General features: G+C 43.5%; 1 protein-coding gene across 4 annotated transcripts in view; it reads left to right on the top strand.

Annotated features, from left to right (window-relative positions):
* Window positions 1-22,247, top strand: part of LOC102393607 (ATP-binding cassette sub-family A member 17) — a 113,593-nt gene that overhangs the window by 20,861 nt on the left and 70,485 nt on the right. For 3 of the 4 annotated variants that reach the window (XM_025274961.3, XM_044936176.2, XM_025274960.3), the window contains 6 exons: window positions 3,535-3,662; window positions 5,402-5,564; window positions 8,438-8,697; window positions 12,319-12,435; window positions 13,351-13,468; window positions 19,330-19,503. In XM_025274961.3, coding sequence (XP_025130746.2) covers window positions 3,535-3,662; window positions 5,402-5,564; window positions 8,438-8,697; window positions 12,319-12,435; window positions 13,351-13,468; window positions 19,330-19,503 — 960 coding nt within the window. Of the gene's footprint in view, window positions 1-3,533; window positions 3,663-5,401; window positions 5,565-8,437; window positions 8,698-12,318; window positions 12,436-13,350; window positions 13,469-19,329; window positions 19,504-22,247 lie in introns of those variants that run through there. The other variant, XM_044936177.2, reaches the window with a different exon arrangement.

Below are 22,247 nucleotides of genomic sequence, written 5' to 3'. Positions count from 1 at the left end.
GAGACCATCTCCCATGGAGCCAGAACCCCAAATGCCTGTACTCCCACTGTAAGCCTGAGCCAGAAGAGAACAAGCTTCTTTCCCACCCTGGAGGGGCTTCGAGAAAACAGCACAGTAGCAGAAGCGCCTGCCCCCAGGGTTTGGAGCCCAGATTCACATCCCCTGGTTGTCAAAAGAAAAGAAGAGAGAACCCCTCAAAGTACAAAGTGAGATGTCGATGGCCAGATGCAAATGTCACCTCCTCTGAAAGAACATGTCATGATTCTGTATCTCAAAGAAGGGCGGCCACAAATGTGTCACAGTCAGTGAGCACATACCAGGAAACGAGAGCAAGGGTGAAGATCAGTGTGAACGACAGACGGCAGAAACAGAACCAGAGATACTTCAGATAATGGAATTATTAGCCTCACATTATGAAATCACTATGTTTACTATATTTAAAAATATAAAAGACAACCTGAAAATATTTGTAGCTAGCATTCCACTATAAGAGTTGCCTAGCAGATGTGAGGGGGGAGAAGAGCCAAACAGAACTTCTAGAAGTGAAAAATAATCAGAATATGATACAAAACTCAGTTGAAGGTCAAACTGGTGAACTGGAAGACAGAGCTGAAGGAGACTTTCAGAATACAGCACAGAGAGAAATGAAATGACAAAATACAGAAGAAAAGTTAAGAGACAGGGCCCTCACTATTCCATTTAGAACTTCAGCTGGGAGGTCTTAGTCCCAGAAACTGCTAGCATCAAAAAAATAATCAAAAAAGTAATACAGAGGAAGAGAAAGAAAGTCTTTTTTTTTTAAATTTTTTATTGGAAGTTCCATGGGATCCCAAAGGAGTTGAGCATGACTGAGTGAGTAAACAACAACGACGACAGCAACAGCATTGTGTTAGCTTCAGGTACACAGCAAAGCGAATCCGTCACACACACACATCTCCACTCTTCTAGGTTCTTTTCCCGTGTAGGCCATTACCGAGTATAGTAATATGTGCTATACAGTAGGTACTTATTATCCATTCTATATATAGTGGTGTGTATATGTCAGTCACAGTCTTCCAATTTATCCCTCACCTTCACTGTCACACTGAGTGAAGTCAGACAGAAAGACAGATACCATATGATATCACTTATATGTGTAATCTAAGAAAAAGGTTCAAATGAACTTATCTACAAAACAGAAAAGTCTTGAGACTGGATACAGTTTGAGAACTGGATCAAGTCTCAGCTTTTGCGGATCAAGTGGTTGTTTCAAGAGTGGGTTTTGTTCTGGTAAAAAGGTAAAGTTCAGTTTCACCAAAAAGTCTTTTCAGGAGTTGTTTTAACCTTTTTTGTGTGTGGGGCAAGGTGTGGAACAGCTTTTACCTTAGAGTTAATTTATTCCATTACTAAGGTGTGACTCTTCTGAACACCTCAAGTGATCACCAGGAACTGTCCCCACTGGCTGGTCAGAACTCAAGTGCCTCCTGGTCTCAGTGGGCTCTGGGCACCACTTAGCCCGTCCTGTCCTGCTCACCCAGGCAGGGCACATCATAGGAGTCATTAAAGGGTCCTCTGAGCAGGTTTCTGGGGCCATTTCCCAGCACAGCCTTCTCCTGGGAACTCTGGCCTGCAACTTAAAGCCACTTCAGACTCTTCCAACTCAGACCTCTGTCAACGCAGCCACATAGCTGTCTGTGTTCCACTTGGGTTCCCCCTCCCTGCTCTGTGGTCTGAAATGTGCCTTCAGACAGAAAACCAGAGCACTCTTAGTGGTCATCTTATTTGTTTCTCTTTTCCCAGGAATCATAATGCTGTGCTATGTATTGGCCATTGTCTGAAAAACTTGATTCTTTTCTTTCCTGTCCAGTTTTTTGATTATTTGTGGTAGGAGGATAAATTCAATCTCTGTTACTCCATCATGGCCAAAAACATAAGTCATGGATTTTTTTTTAATATACAAAAGAAATTGGCTTACAGAGATTGTGTCATGATAAAGGAATCAGGAGCCAATGGGAGCTGAAGGACTCCACTGTTTAAGCTTTGCTATGCTATGCTATGCTAAGTCACTTCAGTTGTGTCCGACTCTGTGTGACCCCAGAGATGGCAGCAAACCAGGCTCCTCCATCCATGGGATTTTCCAGGCAAGTGTACTGGAGTGGGGTGCCATTGCCTTCTCCGGTTTAACCTTTAGGATCACTCAGAATTCTACCAGGTGCATGCCCTGTTTTTTTTTTTTTTGTTTTTTTTTAATCTAGTTAATAAAAAATTCTCATTAGTATTTCCAGAGACATTTGAGATAATATTACCACTCCAAAGTGAAACCAGACCCCCATAAAAAAGGAAACAGTGGAAGAAACAGAGGACTTGGAAATTAAAAATGATTATCAAAATAACATTCATGGAAATAATAGGATGGACATGTGTGAAGTTCTGTTGGTGATGGGGAAGGTAAAGTCAAGAGAAGCCTCTAAGACTGTAAAGCCAAGAGACCGAGAAATGGATGAAGGAATATGTATGAAGGATGAGGGGATAGACATGAAGGGCATGTCTGGAAGTCCCAGCTCATCTATTCAGATTTCTGGAAGAAAGAAAGGTGACAAATGACAGGAGGAAAACAGCAATAGAGAAAAGCTTTCTGAACACTGGCATCTCCAGCCCGGGCAGATGCGCTCATCACAAGCAAGGGAACAAGAAAGAGCAAAGGTGGGCCTGTGTTAGTGACATTTCTGAACCCAGGGATCAAGGAACAGAAGTCTCACAGGTTTCTGGTCACCTCCGAGGAATCAGACGTAAAGTTACCCTTGGCAGCGTGGCGTGCTCAGTGGTGTGGTGACACCTTCAGCCTTCTGAGATAGAATTATTCTCAAGGAGGATCCTGAATCGCCAGTCAGATGTGAGGGCAGGTGACTTTTAAAACTTCATTCTCTCATCAGAGAAGCTATACTTCTTGATGATTTCGTTTCCACTTTTGGTTTTTATAACCATGAAGAGAAGCTGGAAATGCAGTGATAATTTTCTCATTAACGTGAACAAGAATTGTGTTTTATCTACTTCAGTCCCAAGTGCAGCTTTGTTGTTGTTCAGTCACTAAGTTGTGTCCGACTCTTTGTGACCCCATGGACTGCAGCACACCAGGCCTCCCTGTCCTTCACCATCTCCTGGGGTTTGCTCAAACTCATGTCCATCAAGTTGGTGATGCTATCCAACCGTCTCATTCTCTGTTGACCCTTCTCTTGCCCTCAATCTTTCCCAGCATCAGTGTCTTTTCCAATGAGTCAGCCTAGAAGAACTCAAATACGCAAGAGCTTTGAGACCCCGCAGAGGTTTAGCTGTTATCATCAACTATGCATTCCCACTGCCCAGGATGGTTCTGGGTGTATTATATAGGCTGTGCACATTCGTTTGCAGGATGAAGGGGTGAGTGAGTGACATTTGCCAGCCGAGGAGATGGAAGTCCGTATCTTTTGGGGTAGAAGAGGGTAGTTGGGCAGCATTTAACACCCCTATCCTCACTCCCCTGCCAACTACTCACTAACTGGATTTTTCTCTTTGTAGTTCTAGGCTACCCTTCAGTACCTGTGTTTGAAAAGTACATAATTCAAGATCCCAAAGCTTTTTATGTATTGACTGGGATTGTTTTTGATCATAACTTCAATGACAACACGGAACCCTTGCCACTTGAGGTAAGAGCATCTCTTCCATCACAGTCTTATGATGCCCGCCATCAACATGAGTTCAGTAAGCAATCCTGTTACCGAGCTGTGCCTCATCAGCTTTGTCGGCTGGTGGCTGTCTTATATCCAGAGGAGATCAGACAATACTTCTGATTTCATATCTTAAATCCTGTTTTCTTATTCTTCAAAAGAGAAGGCATTTTGGAGCGAGCTTGTGTCCTGAGGGTACAGGATGGCATATTTTCAGCCACTGGGCTACAGAAGGGAGCCTCAGTGCCCAATCCCATAGATTGGAGTCCCAGTTCTGTACTTCCTCCTGTGTAACCTTGGGATAGTCACTGTCATTCTTGGGCCTTAGTTTCTCTATCAGTGTAATGGAATTAATAGTAGTTCCTAACTCATAGAACCAGTGTGAGGATTAAATGAGTTTTATGCCTATAAAGTGCTTAGAATGGGGCCTGGAGCAGAGGCATTTTCCAGAAGGAATAGTAATTGTCATTATTACTAATCCCATGGACTTCAGATATGGTGGATCTGTTCATTTAAGGAAAAGGCAGTGTTTTAAATATCAGAATATTTGATTTCTGCTTTAGGATGGGAAAACCACTGATGTATAGCTTTTGTGCTCTGCTGTGGCAAATAGATGGGGAAACAGTGGAAACAGTGGCTGACTTTATTTTTCTGGGCTCCAAAATCACTGCAGATGGTGATTGCAGCCATGAAATTAAAAGATGCTTACTCCTTAGAAAGAAAGCTATGACCAACCTAGACAGCATATTGAAAAGCAGAGACATTACTTTGTCAACAAAGGTCCATCTAGTCAAGGCTATGGTTTTTCCAGTGGTCATGTATGGATGTGAGAGTTGGACTATAAAGAAAGCTGAGCGCCGAAGAATTGATCTTTTGAACTATGGTGTTGGAGAAGACTCTTGAGAGTCCCTTGGACTGCAAGGAGATCCAACCAGTCCATTCTAAAGGAGATCAGTCCTGGGTGTTCTTTGGAAGGACTGATGCTAAAGCTGAAACTCCAATACTTTGGCCACCTCATGCAAAGAGCTGACTTATTTGAAAAGACCCTGATGCTGGGAGGGATTGAGGGCAGGAGGAAAAGGGGACGACAGAGAATGAGATGGTTGGAGGGCATCACCGACTCAATGGACATGGGTTTGAGTGAACTTCGGGAGTTGATGATGGACAGGGAAGCCTGGCGTGCTGCACTTCATGGGGTTGCAAAGAGTCGGACACGACTGAGCGACTGAACTGGAACTGGTACAGTCTATCTAACAATCAGTTGTTAGAACTAGTGCGGGATGTTGGACACTTACAAATGCCAGGCCCATCCCAGAGACCGTCTTACTTGATCCCACAGCACCTTGGAGGTAGGTACTGTTAACATCATTCCTGTTTTACTGATGAGGAAGCCTAGGCAAGGTGAGGTAACTTGCCCAGATTGCCGAGGCTGCTCATTAGGAGATGGGGGTTTGGATCCCGGTGGTCTGGCTCCAGAGCCTGCACTCAGAGCCTTTTCACTGCTTTCCTGACGGGAGTCGTGACCCCTCTTGTTTCTTAGGCTGGTCACAGAAGGATGCAGGGAAGACACGTCCGCGTGTGCCCCCACAGGATGTCTGCCCGCGCGGGTGCCCTTCCTCCTGTCACAGCTAGTGTCAGGCACAGCCCTGCTGTGTCCTGTTCCGTTTCTGAGTTCCTCGATCTCATGACTGCATTTGTTTTCTCTCTGTTCTTCATAGGTTAAGTACTACTTGCGCTTCAGTTTCTTTCAGAGGAATTATTTATCCTTGAGGTTAATCCTCCAACAAGATGACATGCAAGGCTGGCTCACATCCTTTCTTTATCCTCCTAACCTAAGCCAAGAGCCCCGAGACTATGGAGTTTCTGAAGGGGGAGCTCCAGGTGAGGAAGCCTCTGTGCATCGTCATGAGCTGGTTTCATCCAGTCTTTTTTTTTTTATTTTTTTTATTTTTAAACTTTACATAATTGTATTAGTTTTGCCAAATATCAAAATGAATCCGCCACAGGTATACATGTGTTCCCCACCCTAAACCCTCCTCCCTCCTCCCTCCCCATACCATCCCTCTGGGTCGTCCCAGTGCACTAGCCCCAAGCATCCAGTATCGTGCATCGAACCTGGACTGGCAACTCGTTTCATACATGATATTTTACATGTTTCAATGCCATTCTCCCAAATCTTCCCACCCTCTCCCTCTCCCACAGAATCCATAAGACTGTTCTATACATCAGTGTCTCTTTTGCTGTCTCGTACACAGGGTTATTGTTACCATCTTTCTAAATTCCATATATATGCGTTAGTATACTGTATTGGTGTTTTTCTTTCTGGCTTACTTCACTCTGTATAATAGGCTCCAGTTTCATCCACCTCATTAGAACTGATTCAAATGTATTCTTTTTAATGGCTGAGTAATACTCCATTGTGTATATGTACCACAGCTTTCTTATCCATTCATCTGCTGATGGACATCTAGGTTGCTTCCATGTCCTGGCTATTAGAAACAGTGCTGCAATGAACATTGGGGTACACGTGTCTCTTTCCCTTCTGGTTTCCTCAGTGTGTATGCCCAGAAGTGGCATTGCTGGATCATAAGGTGGTTCTATTTCCAGTTCTTTAAGAAATCTCCACACTGTTTTCCATAGTGGCTGTACTAGTTTGCATTCCCACCAACAGTGTAAGAGGGTTCCCTTTTCTCCACACCCTCTCCAGCATTTATTACTTGTAGAGTTTTGGATCGCAGCCATTCTGACTGGTGTGAAATGGTACCTCATAGTGATTTTGATTTGCATTTCTCTGATAATGAGTGATGTTGAGCATCTTTTCATGTGTTTGTTAGCCATCTGTATGTCTTCTTTGGAGAAATGTCTATTTAGTTCTTTGGCCCATTTTTTGATTGGGTCATTTATTTTTCTGGAGTTGAGCTGTAGGAGTTGCTTGTGTATTTTTGAGATTAGTTGTTTGTCAGTTGCTTCATTTGCTGTTATTTTCTCCCATTCTGAAGGCTGTCTTTTCACCTTGCTAATAGTTTCCTTTGATGTGCAGAAGCTTTTAAGGTTAATTAGGTCCCATTTGTTTACTTTTGCTTTTATTTCCAATATTCTGGGAGGTGGGTCATAGAGGATCCTGCTGTGATGTATGTCAGAGAGTGTTTTGCCCATGTTCTCCTCTAGGAGTGACGCCATTTGTGTTGTTTTTGTGTCTGAACACTCGCTAAACTAACATTTCAGAAGAGGTTGAAGCAGTGCATTTAGAAATGTGGCATTCAGGGAACTACCCTGGTGGTCCAGTGGCTAAGACTCTGTGTTCCTAATGTGGGGGGCCTGGGTTCGATCCCTGCTCAGGGAGCTAGATCCCACATGCCACAGCTAAAAGATCCTATGTGCCATGATTAAGACCCAGTGCAGCCAAATAAATTAACATTAAAAAAAAAAGAATGTGGCGTTTAGTAAAATGCTTACATTCTAGAGTAAGTTAGTCCAGCAGTTTAGCCGCTAATTGTTTTGTAATGATACTGAATTGTTCAAGAGAAGAATGGAAGCATTTTACAAGAATGAGCGCTTTCTCTATGTTCCCGCTTATAACAGTGTGTACTTGCCATTAGCTCCCTGCACTGAGGGAAGACAGTGGGGCGGCGCGGAGACTCGTGCATCCTGCTTCCTCCACGGTAAGCAGTGGCCTCCTGACTGGAGGCGCATGAACCAGGCCTCTCTGGGACTTGCGCCCTCCAAACCCCTGTCGTGTTTTGGTCTCGGTCTTCATGAGGGGTTTAGGGTGACCGTCCTCTCTGGGCCCTCGAGGATGAACTGCTCTTAGAAAACTAAGTCGCCAGTCTGCAGCACCTTGTAGAGTGGCCACACTATTGACCTGAAGCTTTGGGCTTGCAAGCCCCCCAAATGGGAATCCAAGTCCCAGGGTTTATAGTGTCATGTAATTCTAGAAAGGGTGTCAGCAGTTCTGTGGCAGTTCTCCTGCTTGCAATCATGGATATGTAACAGTTCCCAGACTTTTATCGTTAACAATTTGTTCCTGCCTTTTTTATCCTGACACATCTGGAGGCCTCCCTAGGTCTCGGCCACCAGAAGACCTCAGTCCTCTCTACCCTAATGCTGGCATACCCTGCTTGGCTCTGCCGGTATGGAGGGCTGGCGACCCTTGCTTGGATGTGGGCCATTATTTCTGAGAAAACTCCAGAACCAGGGATCTTTGCCTTTCAATCTATTTATTGTTCCCAAAAGCTGACCTTGGCACACCAGCTATGCTGTATTGAAACAAGGGTTGCTTATGGTGAAGACTGGTTTTGAGGTTTGGCAGCAAAATTCAGTGACCATAACCCTTGGACTACAGCAGGGACAGTTCAGGGACAGGTCACAGCAGTTGAGAGGGGCTGCGTCTTCCAAGTTCTTTGAATTTGACTCTTCCTGTGTGGTGCTGAGCACAACTGCAGAGTGGGCACCCTCCCCAGAGCCTGAGGACTCAGGGGAGGAGATGCCCCCCTGCCCCAAGGATGGTTGTGTTGGGTATCCCTCATTTGTCTGCCCAGAACTCCCATTTACCCTATTTCTGATAAAAGACACCATCCCTCAGCCACACGAGTCCCACTGTGACTTTTACTTCTATATCGTAGCACCTTGGCTATAGCAGTGCCTTTTCTATTCCTGACTGTATGAATGGCTAGCCATCACCCATCTGAATTATCAGTTGTTTTGCATCTTTGTCCTTAATCTCTTGTGCTTGTATCCACTGTTTTTTCGTATAGGATACTACCAAGAAGGCTTTCTGGCCATACAGCATGCGACAGATAGAGCCATCATGTGGCACCACGCTCCCACTGAGACGACCGGGCTGTTTCAGAGCCTCAGTGTGCTTCTGAAGAGATTCCCACATGGTGCATATGTGCGGGACATCTTCTTCCTGGTCCTTCAGAATGAGTTCCCTGTTTTCCTTATGCTCAGCTTCATCTGCATTGAGCTCATCACCATCAATTCCATCGTACTGGAGAAGGAGAGAAAGCTGAAGGTAATCCTGTCATAACAGACAGGTGGCCAGGAATGTGTGGGAACTGCTAATAAATGATGGCCAGGGTAGGAGGGCAGCCAGGGCAGGTGAGAGGTGGCTTTAGGTGTGAGAGCAGCCTTCGAGGTGAGCTGGAACTTGGATGTTCTTTCACCATTTTAACCGGCTTGCAGCTTAGCTCATGTTATTAGATGAACTCTTACTTTCAGAAGGGGACTGTCTGTCTGAACCTGTCCAAGGTTTCTGACTTGCCAGCACACTGCCTCACACACAACAGGTGTGCAAAAATGTTTGTGAACTGACTAACTGACAAATGAGAGGAATAATCATCCAAAATTAACTCAGTCTAATTTTGTGGCAAGGTAGACAGGGAGCGTTCTCTAGAAGCCACAACTTAAGATAGGGTAGATCTTTCTGCCCTCCTCTGTTCCTTACATAACCTCTCTTGTTACTTCTCTCCTCACTTTTTGCTCTTTAAGAAAATCTTCTCAGCCTCTCCGCTTTCTTCTCTTTTTGTTGATTCTTATGTACTAAAATAGGTGGCCAGTGGCTCTGTGAGCCACGCTTGGCCTCACCAGTGATGTCTGGTTTGCTCTGCCTTCTCATGTGATCAGTCTGCTGTGGGAGGCTGTGGGCAGGGGGGCGTTTCCTGCTTAATCAGACGTGGCGGAAGGTAGGGATCTTAACCCACTGTGATGGGTGCTGCTGAGACAGGGCCTGATGGCAGGCCTCTCCACTTGGCTCTGCATGGAGTGAAAAGCTCCACAGAAGCCAGAAGCTTCTGGTGTGCTGTTGGAAACCCTTTTTCATTGCCAGCTCAGGGAGGGAGTTTTCTCTTTCCTATTTGTTAAGTCATTTCGGCAACAGATTGGTGGAGGGAAGAGGGTGGGCATCGAATATTTTCACCCAGATCATTGACTTGGTTGTGTGTTTCCTATTTCACACTTGAGTTTGCTCTCTAGACAAGAATAAAGAACACTTTTGAAAAGCTTAAAAGTAAACACCAAATAGTATTGAAAAGTAGGACATTTAATTCTTAAAACCCTGGAAAAAATAAAAAGAAAGAAAATATAGTCCATATACCAAAAAATAGAAAACAAAGGAAATTACACACATACACAAAAGCACATACAACAGAAGATGTAATATTAAATAAGAAATCAGAAGGCCTTCTTTGGTGTCTGAGTGGTACAAAATCCACCTGCCAATGCAGGAGACACAGGTTCCATCCCTGGGCCTGGAAGATCCCACATGCTGTGGAGCAGCTAAGCCTGTGGGCCACAACTACTGAACGCATGTGCTCTGGGGCCCGCAAGCTGCAGTTACTGAGCCTGTGTGTCGCAGCTAGTGAAGCCTGTGGTCCCTGGAGCCCATGCTCCACAGCAAGAGAAGCCACCACAATGAGAAGCCCGTGGACCACAGTGAGGAGTAGCCCTAGCTCGCCACAGCTAGCGAAAAGCCTGCACCCCATTGAAGACCCAGCACAATCACATGAGCTCCAGTGCTCCAGTGAGCAGCACACACTTCAGAAGAGTTCATGTTCTGACATCGCAGTACTGGCACACATTACACGTTTATGTGCTTTAAGTGAAGATGAAGTTTTAAATCATGTGTATGTCTTTGACTGTGTGGATCACAATAAACTGTGGAAAATTCTGAAAGAGATGGGAATACCAGACCACCTGATCTGCCTCTTGAGAAATTTGTATGCAGGTCAGGAAGCAACAGTTAGAAGTGGACATGGAACAACAGACTGGTTCCAAATAGGAAAAGGAGTTTGTCAAGGCTGTATATTGTCACCCTGCTTATTTAACTTATATGCAGAGTACATCATGAGAAACGCTGGATTGGAAGAAACACAAGCTGGAATCAAGATTGCTGGGAGAAATATCAATGACCTCAGATATGCAGATGACACCACCCTTATGGCAGAAAGTGAAGAGGAACTCAAAAGCCTCTTGATGAAAGTGAAAGAGGAGAGTGAAAAAGTTGGCTTAAAGCTCAACATTCAGAAAACAAAGATCATGGCATCCGGTCCCACCACTTCATGGGAAATAGGTGGGGAAACAGTGTCAGACTTTATTTTTCTGGGCTCCAAAATCACTGCAGATGGTGACTGCAGCCATGAAATTAAAAGACGCTTACTCCTTGGAAGGAAAGTTATGACCAACCTAGATAACATATTCAAAAGCAGAGGCATTACTTTGCCAACAAAGGTTCGTCTAGTCAAGGCTATGGTTTCTCCAGTGGTCATGTATGGATGTGAGAGTTGGACTGTGAAGAAGGCTGAGCGCCAAAGAATTGATGCTTTTGAACTGTGGTTTTGGAGAAGACTCTTGAGAGTCCCTTGGGCTGCAAGGAGATCCAACCAGTCCATTCTGAAGGAGATCAGCCCTGGGATTTCTTTGGAAGGAATGATGCTAAAGCTGAAACTCCAGTACTTTGGCCACCTCATGCAAAGAGTTGACTCATTGGAAAAGACTCTGATGCTGGGAGGGATTGAGGGCAGGAGGAGAAGGGGACGGCAGAGGATGAGATGGCTGGATGGCATCACTGACTCGATGGATGTGAGTCTGAGTGAACTCTGGGAGTTGGTGATGGACAGGGAGGCCTGGCGTGCTGCGATTCATGGGGTCGCAAAGAGTTGGACACGACTGAGTGACTGATCTGATCTGATCTGATGTCATTTTTGTGATTCCCTGCTTTAACCAACTCGTTTTTGATTCATTGACCCACTACCACTTCTGATCTTTGTAAAAGATAAAAACTATTTCCGTACTTAGGGCATGGAGTATACAGGGTTATTACCACATATTTATCTCCAGTACAAGACTGTGAACTTTTGGAATGCGGTCGCTCTGCCTGTGGTATTTTTTCTGCATGGTACCCAGCATAGAGCTTTGCTTTTATTCACTTGCCAAACATTTTTTTCACCTGTGTTTGCTAGACGTATGCATATGAGTTACAGATACAAACGACACTGTCCTTTTCCTTGGGTGATTCATGGTAGTAAGGTCACATGTTACAAAGGAGCCCCCAGTGCTTGGGTAATGGGATGTGTGGATGTGATGGCTGTATGGGGCAGGGGCGGAGCTGAGCAGAGAAGGCTTCACAGAGCAGGTAACACTTGAACTAGGTTTTGAAAATCAAGCAAGATTTCAGTAGGTAAAGAGAGAATGAGAGAAGAAAGAGTCAGAGCAACATGTGTGAGAGGCAAAGCAAACAAAAAAGACACAGCGGTTGAGATGTGTTTAGTGAACTATAGGAAGATTTTCTGTGACCAGACCACAGGATGCCGAGGAGTTTAGATTCTATCCTCAGGGCCATAGGAGCCATTCACAGATAGTCAGTGTTCAATAAATGAATGAACCAGCAGTTTACTAACCATAGCAAAAGAAGAATACTTTTAACCCAAGATCTGTCTCTACCAGAGAAACTCCACTGTCTGGTTTGTTGATCTCTTTGCAACTCAGTCCCCATCACATCCATGATCTGCCTCTTCCCGGGACACACGTGGGACCCTTTATCCCAGACTGCTCAGGTTTCAGTAACAGACAGCTAAACCAGACCAGTTCAGACTGAGCCTGAAGACCCTGTAACGTCTGGTTCTTTCGCTTTTTCCAGGAGTATATGTGCATGATGGGGCTGCACAGCTGGCAACACTGGGTGGCTTGGTTCATCGTGTTCTTCATTTCTGCCTCCATTGTTGTTTCTTTCATGACCATTCTCTTCTGTATAGAGGTACATGTCTCTTGTCTTTCAGGATGTGCTAAGCTCTGAAGATAATGGGGGAAAAGTATGGTGTGGTGTGGCTGGTGGTGGTGAGATTCAAGAGATGGTGAAAACACAGTAATTGATGAACATTTTAAAAACCTCAGGTTGACATGTGGTGGTATTTGCTAAGCCTTTGGCAGAGGAAGCATTGAAATTTATGATCTGGGAGAGCTTTGCCCTCCCTCCACTTCTCCAGTCTTCAAGTAGTGGGCCTGAGTGTGATTAGTTCATTAGGAAAGTTGAGTTATAAACTTTAAAACATTGCAAATTTTGTGCTCTGTAAATAATTGAAAACAGCTATTGTAAAAGTTAAGAACATTATTTTTATGCCCAGGTATCTTGTTAATTTTTCCTTTTATGCTGTCAATGGAATTTTGTGTTCCAATTCACTAACTTGTGTTTAATAACTAAATTATAATATGGATACATGAAAATTTGCCTGCTAAATTACCAAAATTGGGGCATTTTGAATGTAGAAAGGCAGGAAAACTCAGACTATATAGCAAAATATATAAACAAAGAAAATTGCCTGAAAACAATAAAAAGAGGAGACATAAGATATCGAAAGGAATACTAAAATTATTTGTAGTAGTTATAATGGTAAATAGGATAAACTCTCTTATTAAAGCAAAAAGAACATTGACATTGGGCCAGAAATTGAATTCAAGCTTATGCTTTCCTTAAAAAAGGCATATACACAGAGCATGACTTGTAAATGGTAATGGAAGCTGGATTAAAGGTCTGCTTAAAAACCTATGTATATATTGTTTTGTTTAAGATAATCCTGGTTTTTTTAAATGTACACATTGTTTTAAGGGTCTTTTACGCCTTTTCTTCATTCTTTCCATGTAAGAATTACGTGCACCTGTGATTGTTTTGTAGTTTGACGAGTCAGCAGTGTTTGGAAACAGTGACCCTAGTTTGATATTTGTGTTTCTAATGTGTTTTGCAATTGCCACAATTTTCTTTGCATTCATGATCAGCACTTTCTTCCAAAAAGGTGAGTCCTGATACAATTTTCTGTCAGGGAGTGTGTTTATAACTTCTTTTCTTGGTAGCATTGCTATTTCCATTACCTATGGCATTAATTATTATTCCTTCAGAGTCAATTTTTCACTTGTATGGTTACTTTAACAATGGAATAATTCCATTCACCATTAAAGACATGTGAAATTATCTCCATATATGTACGCTTTTATGCTTTTCTGGGCTTCTAAATGTTACTTCAAAATAGATGGAAATGATAAGTCACAGTTTGGAAGGAAAGAAGGGGTAAGACATCCAGGGCAGGTAATTTTCCAGGTCCTGATTGTGAAGTTGTGGCATAACAATACTAAGACGCCATAATAAAAGAGGAACTCCTGGGAATTTGGTTCTGTCAGGAGGGGTGTTAACTCTAAAATGATAGGTAGAATAGATGAATCATGAAAGGCAAAAATAAGAACTGATGCCAAAGAGTGCAGGAGAATTGAGTTATGGGTCAACCTAGAGAGGTGCAGATAGAAACACTAATGGAGTACAGGCCTGGCAGCTGGCGACACAAAAAAAAGAGGTTTTAAGAGAACTTGGGGAATTCCCTGGTGGCGCAGTGGATAAAAATCCTCCTGTCAATGCAGTGGACATGGGTTCAATCTCTGGTTCAGATCTTCCTGGACCTTCCAGTTTCCTAGGAAGATCCACCATGCCATGGGACAGCTGAGCCTGTGCACCACGACTACTGAAGCTCACCTTAGAGCCTGTGCTCTGCAACTAGAGAAGCCCCCACAACAAGAAGTCTGTGCTCTGCAGCTGGAGAGTAGCCCTGGCTCCCCACAACTAGAGAAAAGCCTGCTCACTGCAATGAAGACCCAGTGCAGCCAAAAATAAATAAAAGTTTTTTAAAAATTACCATATGATCCAGCAGTCCCACTCCTGGTCATATACCTGTAAAAGAGAAAAACTGTAATTCAAAAAGATACTTGCACCCCAATGTTCATAGCAACATTATTTGCAATGGTCAAGACATGAAAGCAACATTAGTGTCTGTCAGCAGATGAATGAATAAATAAGATGTGGTGTATAGAGATGGAATATTAGCCATAAAAAAGGATGAAATAATGCCATTTGTAGCAACATGAATAGACCTAGAGATTATCATACTAAGTGAAGTAAGTCAGACAGAGCAAGGCAAATATCATATGATATTACTTACATGTGGAATCTGAAAAAAATTCCAATGAACTTATTTACAAAACAGAAACAGACTCACAGACATAGAAAACAAACTTGTTAGCAAAGGGAAAAGGGAGAGAATAAATTAGGAGTATGGGACTAACAGATGCACACTACTATATATCAAGTAGATCAACAACTAGATTTACTTGTTACATATCAGAAGCTCTTGTTCTGGCCTCAGAGCACTGCATTTGCATCTCAGTGTTTATCCTGACTTTGAGCAGCTCCAAAGATTCCATATCCATTTCTCTGGAAAATGATAGCACTTATAACATATTAGCAATTATTATCAGCCTTTACAAAAGAAGCAAATTCAGAGAAGCTAGAGGAGACCCAGAGTTAGCCATCATTCATGTGTTCGGGTTCAGTCAAAGGCTGCCTGATGCCTTAACGGTGGTTCTTTATGTTATGTATGCAATCCTTACATTTTCGATCCTTGTTCTCTTAATTTCCTGGAATGCAAATGTTTGCCTTTATTTTATATTCCTTTCCCAGACTTCCATTTGGTAGGTTTATCTCCAAATCTGAAACCACTGTGCTTCAGTTCAGTTCAGTTCAGTCGCTCAGTCGTGTCTGACTCTTTGCGACCCCATGAATCGCAGCACGCCAGGCCTCCCTGTCCATCACCAACTCCTGGAGTTCACCCAAACTCATGTCCATCGAGTCGGTGATGCCATCCAGCCATCTCATCCTCTGCCGTCCCCTTCTCCTCCTGCCCCCAATCCCTCCCAGCATCAGAGTCTTTTCCAATGAGTCAACTCTTTGCATGAGGTGGCCAAAGTACTGGAGTTTCAGCTTCAGCATCATTCCCTCCAAAGAAATCCCAGGGCTGATCTCCTCTACAATGGACTGGCTGGATCTCCTTGCAGACCAAGGGACTCTCAAGAGTCTTCTCCAACACCACAGTTCAATAGCATCAATTCTTCGGCACTCAGCTTTCTTCACAGTCCAACTCTCACATCCATACATGACCACAGGAAAAACCATAGCCTTGACCAGACGGACCTTTGTTGGCAAAGTAATGTCTCTGCTTTTGAATATGCTATCTAGGTTGGTCATAACTTTCCTTCCAAGGAGTAAGTGTCTTTTAGTTTCATGGCTGCAATCACCATCTGCAGTGATCTTGGAGCCCAGAAATATAAAGTCTGACACTGTTTCCACTGTTTCCCCATCTATTTCCCATGAAGTGATGGGACCAGATGCCATGATCTTCATTTTCTGAATGTTGAGCTTTAAGCCAACTTTTTCACTCTCCTCTTTCACTTTCATCAAGAGGCTTTTTAGTTCCTCTTCACTTTCTGCCATAAGGGTGGTGTCATCTGCATATCTGAAGTTATTGATATTTCTCCCAGCAATCTTGATTCCAGCTTGTGTTTCTTCCAATCCAGCGTTTCTCATGATGTACTCTGCATATAAGTTAAATAAGCAGGGTGACAATATACAGCCTTGACGTACTCCTTTTCCTATTTGGAACCAGCCTATTGTTCCATGTCCAGTTCTAACTGTTGCTTCCTGCCTGCATATAGGTTTCTCAAGAGGCAGATCAGGTGGTCTGGTATTCCCATCTCTTGAAGAATTTTCCATAGTTTATTGTGATCCACACACTCAAAGGCGTTGGCATAGTCAATAAAGCAGAAATAGATGTTTTTCTGGAACTCTCTTGCTTTTTCCATGATCCAGCGGATGTTGGCAATTTGATCTCTGGTTCCTCTGCCTTTTCTAAAACCAGCTTGAACATCAGGCAGTTCACGGTTCACGTATTGCTGAAGCCTGGCTTGGAGAATTTTGAGCATTACTTTACTAGCATGTGAGATGAGTGCAATTGTGTGGTAGTTTGAGCATTCTTTGGCATTGCCTTTCTTTGGGGTTGGAATAAAAACTGACCTTTTCCAGTCCTGTGGCCACTGCTGAGTTTTCCAAATTTGCTGGCATATTGAGTGCAGCACTTTCACAGCATCATCTTTCAGGATTTGAAATAGCTCAACTGGAATTCCATCACCTCCACTAGCTGTGTTCATAGTGATGCTTTCTAAGGCCCACTTGACTTCACATTCCAGGATGTCTGGCTCTAGGTGAGTGATCACACCATCGTGATTATCTGGGTCGTGAACATCTTTTTTGTACAGTTCTTCTGTGTATTCTTGCCACCTCTTCTTAATATCTTCAGCTTCTGTTAGGTCTATACCATTTCTGTCCTTTATCGAGCCCATCTTTGCATGAAATGTTCCCTTGGTATCTCTTAATTTCCTTGAAGAGATCTCTAGTCTTTCCCATTCTGTTGTTTTCCCCTATTTCTTTGTGTTGATCGCCGAGGAAGGCTTTCTTATCTCTTCTTGCTATTCTTTGGAACTCTGCATTCAAATGCTTATATCTTTCCTTTTCTCCTTTGCTTTTCCCTTCTCTTCTTTTCACAGCTATTTGTAAGGCCTCCCCAGACAGCAAATTTGCTTTTTTGCATTTCTTTTCCATGGAGATGGTCTTGATCCCTGTCTCCTGTACACTGTCATGAACCTCATTCCATAGTTCATCAGGCACTCTATCAGATACAGTCCCTTAAATCTATTTCTCACTTCCACTGTATAATCATAAGGGATTTGATTTAGGTCATACCTGAATGGTCTAGTGGTTTTCCCTACTTTCTTCAATTTAAGTCTGAATTTGGTAATAGGGAGTTCATGATCTGAGCCACAGTCAGCTCCTGGTCTTGTTTTTGTTGACGGTATAGAGTTTCTCCATCTTTGGCTGCAAAGAATATAATCAATCTAATTTCGGTGTTGACCATCTGCTGATGTCCATGTGCAGAGTCTTCTCTTGTGTTGTTGGAAGAGGGTGTTTGCTATGACCAGTGCATTTTCTTGGCAAAACTCTATTAGTCTTTGCCCTGCTTCATTCCGTATTCCAAGGCCAAATTTGCCTGTTACTCCAGGTGTTTCTTGCCTTCCTACTTTTGCATTCCAGTCCCCTATAATGAAAAGGACATTTTTTTGGGGTGTTAGTTCTAAAAGGTCTTGTAGGTCTTCATAGAACCGTTCAACTTCAGCTTCTTCAGCGTTACTGGTTGGGGCATAGACTTGGATTACTGTGATATTGAATGGTTTGCTTTGGAAACGAACAGAGATCATTCTGTCGTTTTTGAGATCGCATCCAAGTACTGCATTTCGGACTCTTTTGTTGACCATGATGGCTACTCCATTTCTTCTGAGGGATTCCTGTCCGCAGTAGTAGATATAATTGGTCATCTAAGTTAAATTCACCCATTCCAGTCCATTTTAGTTCGCTGATTCCTAGGATGTCAATGTTCACTCTTGCCATCTCTTGTTTGACCACTTCCAATTTGCCTTCATTCATGGACCTGACATTCCTAACCCTAACCCTAACCCTAACCTGGAAAGGTTCCTATGCTATATTGCTCTTTACAGCATCAGACCTTGCTTCTATCACCAGTCACATCCACAACTGGGTATTGTTTTTGCTTTGGCTCCATCCCTTCATTCTTTCTGGAGTTATTTCTCCACTGATCTCTGGTAGCATATTGGGCACCTACTGACCTGGGAAGTTTCTCTTTCAGTATCCTATCATTTTGCCTTTTCATACTGTTCATGGGGTTCTCAAGGCAAGAATACTGAAGTGGTTTGCCATTCCCTTCTCCAGTGGACCACATTCTGTCAGAGCTCTCCACCATGACCCGCCCGTCTTGGGTGGCCCCACGGGCATGGCTTAGTTTCATTGAGTTAGACAAGGCTGTGGTCCTAGTGTGATTAGATTGACTAGTTTTCTGTGAGTATGGTTTCAGTGTGTCTGCTCTCTGATGCCCTCTTGCAACACCCACCATCTTACTTGGGTTGCTCTTACCTTGGGCGTGGGGTATTTCTTCACGGCTGCTCCAGCAAAGCGCAGCCGCTGCTCCTTACCTTGGATGAGGGGTATCTCCTCACCGCCGCCCTTCCTGACCTTCAACATGGGATAGCTCCTCTAGGCCCTCCTGCGCCCACGCAGCCACTGCTTCTTAGACGTGGGGTTGGTCCTCCCGGCCTCCGCCCCTGGCCTTGTTCTCGGGGTATCTCCTCTCGATGCTGTTTAATCTACCACTCATCTTTGGGCTTCCCTGATAACTCAGTTGGTAAAGAATCTTCCTACAATGCAGGAGACCCCAGTTTGATTCCCAGGCCAGGAAGATCCCCTGGAGAAGTGATAGGCTACCCATTCCAATATTCTTGGGCTTCCCTTGTGGCTCAGCTGGTAAAGAATCCACCTGCAATGCGGGAGACCTGGGTTCTATCCCTGGGTTGGGAAGATCCCCTGGAAAAGGGAAGGGCTACCCACTCCAGTATTCTGGCCTGGAGATACACATACATAGTTCATGGGGTTGCAAAGAGTAGGATATGACTGAGTGACTTTCACTTTCATCTTTGAAGAAGACGGTTTTTACTGTTGGAGATGTTATTAATGCACTATTAGAGGAAGCTCTAGGCAGTTAAATGCTTGTGCTTTTTCATAAGATGTATTCATTTTTTTTAAGTGCAACAAATCCTCTTCGTCTTTTGATAGTGAAAGTGCAAGTATAAAAGGTTTCTATCAAAATTTCTGAAAAGACTGCTTGTGCATTATTGATGAAACTCTTTTCATTTCTGCCTTCTGAATCTGCAGCTCATGTTGCCACTGCCTCAGGAGGCATCATCTTCTTCTTCACCTACCTCCCTTATCTCTATGTCACGTTCACATACAGCCAAAGGAGCTCCTTCCAAAAGATTGCCTTTTGCCTCCTCTCCAACGTTGCCATGGCACTGGGAGTCCGATTAATCTCCACATTTGAAGCAAGAGGTGAGCCATACCTTTCTCAAGGTAAACTGCCTTAATGTCTTGCCATTTCCTGACAGGCAAAGTTGACCTTTATTTCCAAGTAAACATGACTGGTTCATTTTATTCAGTGTTCGGAGCATTTATAGTATACTTATATTGATGATAGGTACTGTAAGGAATACTTAGGAAATATGGAATAAAGCTTAGATTGTGCAGATTGCAATGTAGTTTTGGGGAAAAACTAAAGCATGCTGATGATTTAGGGAATTATATGCCTATATAATTGTATGGATCTAAAATGCATAGAGTTATGATTAGAAGTTCAAATAACCCCTCAGAACTTCACAGATGATGTCGTGCTGTTGCAGATACCATATCATATCCTCTTGGGCTCCAGGTGGGTCTTCTTTCACAACAAGCTAGTCTAAGGGACCTTCATCAGATGTGTCCTAGCTCCCTTACAGCTTACATATTTTGGGGTGGAAAGCACAATGCCAAGTTTTAATTTCTCTCATGTTTTTGAAGTTTGAAGAGTTTCCACAACACCTACAGTCATTGCAGAAGATTGCAGCCAACATATCAATCTAAATGTAGGATTCTGTGCCCTGTGGGGTCTCAGGACTTACTGAGTGAAACTGTTTCACATTTCAGTGGTGCTAGGATGATCCACTCTGAGCACTCCAGCAAGTTGCTTCATTGCTCAGTGTTAGTTTTTATCACCAGAGTCCACATCCCAAATGACACAGTTGGTTTTGCAGCAGATAGCAGGGATAGGAGTTGAAGTTGGGTCTAGTTTGCGGGTCTCTTTACTGCCCCTGGGATAGTCTCCAATGGCCAGGTTACAGACATCACCTACCAATGTATTTCTTTTTTAAACTGGATGGTCTAAATGGGTTGCTGCTGCTGCTAAGTCGCTTAGTCGTGTCTGACTCTATGCGACCCCATAGACGGCAGCCCACCAGGCTCCCCCGTCCCTGGGATTCTCCAGGCAAGAACACTGGAATGGGTTGCCATTTCCTTCTCCAGTGCATGAAAGTGAAAAGTGAAAGTGAAGTTGCTCAGTTGTGTCCGACTCTTCGTGACCCCATGGACTTCAGCCTACCAGGCTCCTCTGTCCATGGGATTTTCCAGGCAAGAGTACTGGAGTGGGTTGCCATTGCCTTCTCTGCTAAATGGGTTAAGGGTACTTAAAATTTAATAAAAGATGTTAAGTTGACCAGAATTTATTGAAGGTGAGTGATTTTCTTTAACAAAGCAATGTTGATCCCATAAATCACAAATACTTACAGGGGAAAGAGTAGATTTTAAATGGTGTATCTGATTCCTTCCACATTAGTGAATGACTATAGATGCTTAATGGGGTCTATTTGTTAAAGCTGAGGGAATCAGAGTGAGTGGTTGGGCCTATGCTAAATTCGTTCCTGTGCTAAGACTGTCTTGATTATTTATGATCAGTGTTCTTTCCTGAAAGGCATGGGATAGCCCACAAGTGCTGTCTAGCATTACAGCTGAAGGAAATGCAAATGCATATGATCCACAAACAGGATTCTCTAAGAATGTAATTGATGAAATGTTAAAAATCCAAGGATAATATTTCTTAGAGTCCTCATGCTTTCACTGGATTAGGTTTTCCTGGTCATCTGACCTATCTGTTCAAATCAGACGGCAGATCTGATATTGAGTGAATAAATGGAATTCCTCTACATTTTCTCAGTAAGTCTAGTGCAGGGCTTTCAGTTCTAACCTGAAGCAGGAATCACTGTATATTCAGTTCAGTTCAGTTGCTCAGTCGTGTCTGACTCTTTGTGACCCCATGAATTGCAGCACGCCAGGCCTCCCTGTCCATCACCAGCTCTCAGAATTCACTCAAACTCACGTCCATCGAGTTGGTGATGCCATCCAGCCATCTCATCCTCTGTCGTCCCCTTCTCCTCCTGCCCCCAATCCCTCCCAGCATCAGAGTCTTTTCCAATGAGTTAAGTCTTCGCATGAGGTGGCCAAAGTACTGGAGTTTCAGCTTTAGCATCATTCCTTCCAAAGAAATCCCAGGGCTGATCTCCTCTACAATGGACTGGCTGGATCTCCTTGCAGTCTAAGGGACTGTCAAGAGTCTTCTCCAACACCACAGTTCAAAAGCATCAATTCTTCGGCGCTCAGCTTTCTTCACAGTCCAACTCTCACATCCATACATGACCATTGGAAAAACAATAGCCTTGACTAGACGGACCTTTGTTGGCAAAGTAATGTCTCTGCTTTTTAATATGCTATCTAGGTTTGTCATAACTTTCCTTCCACAGAGCAAGCGTCTTTTAATTTCATGGCTGCAATCACCATCTGCAGTGATCTTGGAGCCCAAAAAAATAAAGTCTGACACTGTTTCCACTGTTTCCCCATCTATTTCCCATGAAGTGAGGTGACCGGATGCCATGATCTTCGTTTTCTGAATGTTGAGCTTTAAGCCAACTTTTTCACTCTCCTCTTTCACTTTCATCAGGAGGCTCTTTAGTTCTTCTTCACTTTCTGCCATAAGGGTGGTGTCATCTGCATATCTGAGGTTATTGATATTTCTCCCGGAAATCTTGATTCCAGCTTGTGTTTCTTCCAGCCCAGCGTTTCTCATGATGTACTCTGCATAGAAGTTAAATAAGCAGGGTGACAATATACAGCCTTGACATACTCCTTTTCCTATTTGGAACCAGTCTGTTGTTCCATGTCCAGTTCCAACTGTTGCTTCCTGACCTGCATATAGGTTTCTCAAGAGGCAG

Source organism: Bubalus bubalis, chromosome 24 (assembly GCF_019923935.1).
Source record: "Bubalus bubalis isolate 160015118507 breed Murrah chromosome 24, NDDB_SH_1, whole genome shotgun sequence".
Taxonomy (NCBI): domain Eukaryota; kingdom Metazoa; phylum Chordata; class Mammalia; order Artiodactyla; family Bovidae; genus Bubalus; species Bubalus bubalis.
Note: the sequence above shows the minus strand (reverse complement) of the source record. Positions and strands in the feature narration are given on the sequence as shown.